This window comes from Egretta garzetta, unplaced genomic scaffold (assembly GCF_000687185.1).
Source record: "Egretta garzetta isolate BGI_Z169 unplaced genomic scaffold, ASM68718v1 scaffold204, whole genome shotgun sequence".
NCBI lineage: Eukaryota > Metazoa > Chordata > Aves > Pelecaniformes > Ardeidae > Egretta > Egretta garzetta.
In genome coordinates this window covers 985286-994109 of record NW_009259424.1, presented here as the reverse complement: position 1 = coordinate 994109, position 8824 = coordinate 985286, and the positions used below count along the sequence as shown (strand labels likewise).

Here is an 8824-nt window from a genome sequence, read left to right as displayed (position 1 = left end):
CCAATAAAGTTTTCTTTCAGATTTTAACCAGTTTTATGTGCCTCACTATGTCAATATCTTAAATCTTTCTGCTAAAAATGTAATTAAAAATATTGACTAAGCAGCACTACTACAAATCACTGCGATACCATTCATCTTTGAAAAATACTGTTCAGAAAAGGGAACAATAAAGCACATTTCTAAACAATTTTTTTTCATATTTTAATTCAAGTAAATTAATGAACATATCAGCATCATTTAAATATATGGCAGCGAAAATATTTTTTCTTTTTAAAGGACTGTAGTCAGATTTCATGGAGAATAACCAAACATGGAAAAAGTTTGATTATATTATCAATCAGAAAAGTTTACAATTCAATCCAGGAAGCAGTAATAGCTTTTAATATGGAATTTGGAAATAAAGAAAAGAATCCTTTAAAAGCAGAAAAACAAGATAGCTGTCCTTGGACATTTTCTGACGTCAGTATATATATGAAGTGGCAAGATGAAAGTGAAGAAAGCTATACCAAGGATCTTGAAGATCAGAAGTGAGCATTTTCAAGCAGTTTTTTAAAATGGACAATAAGTGATCAAAGACTTTTGAAGACAGTAGTGATTCACTGCCTAGAGCCAAGATATAATCAGCATAATATGAATAATTTGAAGGTGTGGGAGATGAAATCACTAGTGTCAATTTTTTCAGAAAGTCAGGTTTCCCTTTAATACAATAGCAATTTGCCCCGCAATGTCAACTCTTCCATCATTACGCAGTGAAATCTTCAACTCTCCTCCACGGCGGGAACATTGAAAAGCTAAATGGAAACAAGAATCCACAGTTAAAAAACCAGTATCTCTCACAAATTATTTAAAAATCCATGAAAATGGAGGGAAATGAGGCCTCTGTCTCCAGAAAGCAAGCAGCACCAGGGCAAGCACTGTACCAGGGACACCCTGGAAGAACTGTCTTTACGGATAAAGATTAGCTGAGGGTGTATCTCAGGCTAGAAGTTGTCTGTTGAGTCTGATAAAGATGCTAGTTGATACAAGTAGCGATGGATAATTTAATGTGATGTAGCCAACCAAGCTTCCTTTGTCTGTCTAAAGAAGTCTTGAATTCTCCCATTCATGGGATAGACAGTTTCTGTAGGTAAGAAGGAAGAACACTGAGTATTATCTGCATAAGAATGAAAAACCGCTTTACCGGTACTGAGTATCTGAAGTAGATACTAGGTTCAAAGAATGTGTTCAGCTAATGGGTAAACAAAACTCAAGCAGCCAGTGGAAAAAGTCTACAAAGAAACATAGATACTGTTTCAGTTGTCACAAACTGAGACCAAATTCATACATAGACAAGAACAGATACTGTTTTATATAATCCTGAATATACCATTTAATGCAGCTGGATAAAGTTTAAGTAGAAATAGCCTTCCACTTGTAAATAATTACAAAACTAAACTTTTGCCTAAACAGTTTAGTCATATACAGGTGGGACGATAATGCTCACTTAGCATTTTGAGTCTGCAGACTTGTCCGCTAGTCCAATTTTAGCTGCACAGCTACTTCATCAGAAAATGGTCTGGTTCAGATGGCATTTAGCAGAGGTTTGAGTTTCATTTAGCATTGTTTTTGTAAAAGGCTGTAAAAGGATGATGAGGCATTAATGTTTACAGACTCCTTACTCAGTGAATTTCCAACTACTACAAAAGTTCTTCAAAGCCAAAAGGCATGTTTTTCATCACAAACCCACAATTTGTAATTGGGTAGAGATTCTATTCAGATCTCCACAGAGCATAGGATCTCTAACAGACGGCATACATACTGTATGCTTTAAAACAATTTCTCAGCCACAGCTGACAAGAAAACTCTTCCCTGTAACAGGATATTAAGATTCTCAAACAAAGCAAACACTCCAAAACAGTGGAAACAGGAGCTATAGAAAGATTGATATTGATACTTCCTGTTCTTTTCCATTTATAGAACTACCGGTTATTGTTTTAAACTTGTCAGAACAACATCTGTGTATGGAGTAATGCCTTCAATTGGAATATTTTGGACACTTAAAGATCCAGACCATGCTAAATTTGATCAATTATTATTGCCAAGTGGGGATGCACAGCTAAACTCTCCCATTCCCTCATGACAGCAGATTTAAATAAAAGAGGTTAATTATTTCAAATCTTCAGAGGTTGGTTGGAGGGGGTTTTTTTTCCTTCCTTTAAATGTGAAACCAGTGCTGCCTGTTTCATGGCAGGATTACCAAGGCTGTTTTGATACTCGTCGATTTTATTTTCTTTTTAAAGAAATCTTCAAAGCAGAAGAAAAAAAAAACCAACAACAAAACCACAAAAGCAAATTTTACCCAAGCTTATATGAAAATAATACTTGATCTTGTCTTTCTCTCACACTGAAGCATTGATATTTCACACTATGTCTGAAAGTAAACAGACCTACATGGAACACTTCAATTTAATAGCAATCTCTCCAGAGACATTCAAGCATCTCTGATGTGCACTGGCCTTTTGGATCACAAAGTTGTTGCACATCCATTCCACATCTGTATTTACTAGGAGTACCTCATACTGCATATACATTTTATGCATGTTTTGTATAAAAACAAATATGTACATTCTGATCTGCAGAAATAATATATAACAGCTGAAAACACAGCGACCTGAGACAGAGGGAAGTTTAAGAGTAGGTACAAGGACTGCGAGATTGAGCATGCTGATATCACAGAAGCACAGAATCGTGCACCACTGCATTTGCAAGGCGGACATTGGCCTTGTACTAATATTACCCTGTTGTTTCGAGGGGCTTCTTGTCAGCCTAGATGTTTCCAAATGACCATTGCTTACAGAATTTGAGGAGTAATGAATTTTCTTTATGACATCATCATAATGACATCAACTCAGGAACAAGTGCCACTCTTCTAAAAATACCTATTCTTAGAAATCACCATTATTTTGGTTGAATTTCTAAACCCTATAAAAGGACTGATGGAAGAAGCACTTGTTCCTTAACTTAAGCAAAGTTAAGATCTCCAAGACTTTTTTTATTCTGAGAAAGAATGTGGGTAAATCTGGTGACTGATGGAGGGAAATACCTCTCCTTTGTTACACTGATGTATAAATCTGATGTGGCCGATCTGTATGTTGAGATCACCTAGGAAAGATTAAAGCTGCAATTACAACTCTGCCAAACTCTTCACTTAATGATAATTCAAATTAGCAAAAATGTAAATATAGGTAGATCTATTCTACCTGAATAAAGTAACTTCTTCACAAAAAAAAAAAAAAAAAAAAAAAAAAAAAAAAAAGAAAAAAGAGACTGAAAAATTGGAAGGTGGGGCAGACACCATGTTGAAAGAAATCCTGGCAAAATTTGTGAAAGTATGATCTTAGAGTTAGCAAGTAAGGTTTGGTTTTTCATTTATTTTTTTCATTGTGTGTCCCTCCCCCCCCAAATAACCTCAAATGCTATAAACCTGTTCTGTACTGGGAAGGAAGAGAAGTTAAAGGCAGTTAACAAGAACCAAAATTTCTCCACAAATTAATACAGTTGTCTGAAGTAAAGAGGTACAGAAAGGCTCCTCTAGCTTCACCTGAGAAAAAAAATGGTCCTCGACAAAGCCCTTCTCTTCACAATAGTTTGGAAAATCCTCTGTAATCTGTTTGGTTATACCAAATTCCTTATGCATGTTTATAAATGTTATCTTAGAAATGTTAAAACTATGTGAAGGGCTGGATACAGATTCAGTTGCTAAATACTGTATTCATTAACAATTTTGAAAGTCCACACATCTGATATGAGAGATTATAATTTTTTATATACTGCAGAGACTCTTCAAGTGAAAAAAAGGCAAGGACTGATACTGGACTCTGATTTAATACTCAACTTAAATCCAAGGATATGTACATAGTTTTAAGAAAGATCATTAAGTATTTCACCTTGTAAAAAAAGACTGGAAAATTCTCTTTGTAGTTGATAGGGTGGTGATGGTTTGACAATTTGGTCTAATAAAAGCAGGAAAAGAACCCAAACACAGGAAATTATGTCTGATACTTCAGCAGAGATGCAGCTGACCTCCTCCTAGAGGTCACAATACCCAGAGAGATCTGACAATAGATTTAACGTTCCTCATTTTTATATTATTTTGTATCTGATCTATTTTGGAAGTAACAGATCTTTCATTTTATGGAAGAAAATCTGCCTTTATTCTTGCAATAAAAGGTATCGGATATTAAAGAAGCTACCTGCGCTGGTTCTGGCTGGGGTAGAGTTCATTTTCTTCACAGTAGCCACCATGGGGCTATGGTTCAGGTTTGTGCTGGGAACAGGGTTGATAACCCAGGGATGGTTTCGTTGCTGCTGAGCAGGGCTGATGCAGAGCCAAGGCCTTTTCTGCTCCTCACCCCACCCCACCAGCAAGGAGGCTGGGGAGGGGACAAGGGGCTGAGAGGGGGCAAAGCTAGGACAGCTGACCCCAGGGATATCCCACACCATATCACATGCTCAGTGTATAAAGCTGTGGAAAGAAGAAGGAAGGCATTGGGGACATTTGGAGCAATGGCATTTGTCTTCCCAAGTCACCATTACACGTGATGAAGCCCTGCTTTCCTGGAGATGGCTGAACACCTGCCTGCCCATGGGAAGCAGGGAATTAATTCCTTGTTTTGCTTTGCTTGCATGCACGGCTTTTGCTTTACCTATTAAATTGTCCTTGTCTCAGCCCATGAGTTTTCTCATTTTTACTCTTCTGATTCTCTCCCCCATCCCACCGGGGGGGAGTGAGTGAGCTTAGTGAGTGTGGGGCTTAGCTGCCAGCTGGGGTTAAACCACAACACTACTGCAAAGGTATCCAAAAAGTCAAAAGATGCTTTTATTTATTAACCTTTGGTGACATGGAGTCTTCTTGATTGCCAGCCATCTTTCCCAAATAATCTCATTAGTAACAGAATTCTCCCCAGTACTACCTGATATCCCTCCGTCACATGCACGTAAGGAAAAGTTATTTCTCACACACACAGAGGCCACATGTTGATGTCAAATGAACTTGTTCTCTTTAAATCTGTTTTGTAAGATTTCTACCACAAAAAAAAAAGTTTGAGGACATATATGCATGAAATACAGGGCGGGGGAGATATCTATCCTGTGGGAAGATAGGACCTTTTTTTGTCATTAGACATTAGAGAAGCTGATTACAGTATCAATTGCCTTTGCTGCTCTAAAAGAGGAAACAGCACAGTACATACAAAATATATGAAAATGTGAAACAGGTAGAAAGTATCATCTAAAAATACAGGCAGAATTCCTGTTTTGATTGATTACTTAAAGAAGCAGTGTCTATAGATGGCATGGAAGAGTTTTAAATTCCACATTAACATCCAAAAATGTCAAAATCTTCTGAGAAACAGCCAGTCCATAAGGATGCATTACCAAAGACAGTTTGTCCTCTTCAGAAAATATGTTGAGATTTTTCCCCCCCAACATTACAGAAACTATCACAGATTTGTGTGATGTAAATGCAAATATCAGATCTTCAGAACAGAATGTTAAACCTTTCCTTCAGTTCACGATGGAGGTGATCTCAGTCATTGTGAATTAACATACGGAGCTATGGAGCACAAATAGATCCTTTAAAGAGCTTTATCATTCTCAAGAAAATCCATTTTGAGGTTTATTTAACCAAATACAGGAAGGCTTATACTCAAGGTAGCTGTTTATTTGGAAAAGTGCTTACTTTTAGGGACAAGGAACCTTATTAAGGCAAGAATGCAATCTCTGTTCTAAACCAAATGTTACCAAAGACTTAATTGCTGTCAGGTGCACAAAAAAATCATAACCCTCTGCCCCCTCTTAGTATTGCTTCTGTTGTTCTTTTGTTCTCTGGCAAAGCGCTAGAAACAGGAGAGGCAAAGAGATACCCAACGCTGCTTTATCTAGTGTTGGCATGTATTATCAGTTTCTCTTGTTTTTTTTCCACAAAGTTCTGTTTCTAGCTAAACAACAAATATGAGATCTAATAAGCATATCTCATTGATTGAAAGAATGCCAATATATCTCTTCAGAGGTCCAGCCATCTCAGATTCCTTTAAGGCTTAATCACTTAAAAGTAAGACCACAAATAAAATCACAAACAAATAAAATTTGGCAATGCCTGTGTATTTTGTCTCTATTCTTATGTATTTAAGGTCTGTCACATACTTTCTGTTCTTGTAACAAAAGCAACTATTCTTTCTTATATCATTCCTTGCTCCCATGTAAAAGATCATCATCCTGAGCAAAACTGATCTTCACACCTAAATGCACAGATGTATCAGAAAACAGAAAAAAACCCATACCATAAAGCATTCTGAAAGTAGAATCTGAATATTAAAAATACATCATCTCCTCTTATCTAGCTATAGTAACACTAGCTATTCTAAACCCCTAGATTCCTAAAGAAGTCACTGAAGGGATTAATCTGGAGCAATTCTCAAGAAAGTTCCAAAATCAGGCAGAAACCGCATGGCTTTTTTCAATCTCATTTTAATATGCATGAGGGGAAAGGAAAACACTGTCCAAATTCTACTGCAAAGTACACATCATGAACGAAAATACCAATACCTGTTCCAAATACCCAAAGTGCAAGCCGTGAAGTTCAATCAAAACACAAAGACATCATCTGAAGCTCACCAAGCTTCAGTTATGATGAAAGGTGATGAGAAATAAAACCCAAAAGCTGAGATCAAAAACTAACTGCAGAGAGTTACAATCCAGAAACCGAGACCTCAAAGTCCCTACTTGATGTGTCACATTGGTGGGTAGGAAAAGAAGCTATTTCTTAAAGATTATCTCACACACAAAATACTACATAATATTCTATTCATACTGAGAAAGTGGATAGGGAGTTATTGCTACAGTTTGGATTGTAGTAATAATATAACTTTTTCTTTTTTAGTGAGTAGCTTTTACATAAACAGGCAGCTTTGCAAGAAAACAATTTCTCTTACCAAGCATTTCTTTCTTCCCCAGCTGCTCTGACCAGTAGCTGCTTAAAACAGCATGGGCAGATCCTTAAAAAAAATTGGAAAACAAAGTACAGAATTAAATTAGAATCACTACTGTATAGAGCAAGAATATTCAAAATGTAAATTCCATAAACAAATCAAGTGCCACATGTGCATCTAGGGCAAAAACACCTAAGAGTTTGCACAGAAGACAGAACTTAAGGCTTTAACATTTCATTTATTTATGATAAAGCAGTATCACTTCCTCATCCTCCGGCTTCAATGGAAATTTTGCCTAGGTGAGGGCTTCATGATTAGCTGCAATTGGTAGGGGTAACAAATATATGAAAAGATTAAAATACTTGAGCCAAAGTACTCATTTGTTCACCAAAAGTGAAGTTTCCTAGTAACAGAATCTCAAAATATTAAATTCAAAATATTATTCATCTAAACATGACGTTATTCAATAAAGCGTGAACAGCTACCCATCAAAGGCTTTTGGATATTCTTTAGGAATAGGAACAGCTGGATAGAAGTCACTGTGTAAAACAGAAGCATTTCCTCTCCTAACAGTTTCCACAATAAAACCTCAAAGATGTAACTCAAGGAGATCTTTAAGGTCTCACCACAGCTTCTGAAAACAAAGAGACCAATTTCTTGTTTCTCGACCAACAGATGCCATAAAAACTGAGGATGACTTCTCAGATTCATAGCTAGAAATGCTGCTTCAGTTTACATTAGCAGCTAGGGGCAAAGACACTCTGCTGGAAACCCTACTGTGAAGTAACAGTAATTATCAGGGCTCAAGGACAGCAGGACACGTAGCGTTATTAAGAAATCATTACAAAAGAAATACAATACAAAGCCATAACACTGTGAAAAGTAAACTGCAGCAATACTGTCTCTATAAAAGAAAGGACACTTAAAGAGGACAGACAAGCAATGGTGAGCTAGAAAACAAGCCTGGAAAAATCTCAGAGATTCAGGAAGCTTCTAGCTTTTCCTACTTTCAACACTAGATCTTCTCAGAAATCCTAAGGAACGAGGTCTGGGATTAGATATGTCTACCAGACTCTGTCCCTGACTTTATCATAGAATCATAGAATCATAGAATGTTTTGGGTTGGAAGGGACCACTAGAGGTCATCGAGTCCAACCCCCCTGCAGTCAGCAGGGACACCGCCAACTAGATCAGGTTGCTCAGAGCCCCATCCAACCTGGCCTTGAATGTTTCCAGGGATGGGGCCTCCACTACCTCTCTGGGCAACCTGTTCCAGTGGTTTACCACCCTCATTGTAAAGAATTTTTTCCTTATATCTAGCCTAAACCTACCCCGATTTAGTTTAAAACCATTACCCCTTGTCCTAACGCAGCTGGCCCTACTAAAAAGGTTTTCCCCCTCTTTCCTATAGGCCCCCTTTAGGTACTGAAAGGCCGCAATCAGGTCTCCCCGCAGCCTTCTTTTCTCTAGACTGAACAAGCCCAACTCTCTCAGCCTGTCCTCATAGGAGAGGTGCTCCAGCCCTCGGATCATTTTAGTAGCCCTCTTCTGGACCCGCTCCAACACTTCCATGTCCTTCTTGTGCTGAGGGCTCCAGAGCTGGACGCAGTACTCTAGGTGAGGTCTCACCAGAGCTGAGTAGAGGGGCAGAATTACCTCCCTCGACCTGCTGGCCACGCTCCTCCTGATGCAGCCCAGAGTACGGTTGGCCTTCTGGGCTGCCAGGGCACATTGCCGGCTCATGTCCAGCTTTTTATCCACCAGCACCCCCAAGTCCCTCTCGGCAGGGCTGCTCTCAATCCTTTCTCCCCCCAGGCTGTATTGATACTGGGGGTTACCCCATCCCAGGTGCAGGA

At 38.2% G+C, this 8824-nt stretch overlaps 1 protein-coding gene across 1 annotated transcript in view; it reads right to left on the bottom strand.

The window, feature by feature from the left end:
* Positions 1-627: 627 nt before the first annotated feature.
* The window catches only part of PBLD (phenazine biosynthesis like protein domain containing), a 19795-nt gene continuing 11598 nt past the window's right edge, over positions 628-8824 (bottom strand). The window contains exon 9 of the mRNA XM_009636994.2: positions 628-791. Coding sequence (XP_009635289.1) covers positions 679-791 — 113 coding nt within the window. The 3' untranslated portion in view covers positions 628-678. The remainder of the gene's footprint in view (positions 792-8824) is intronic.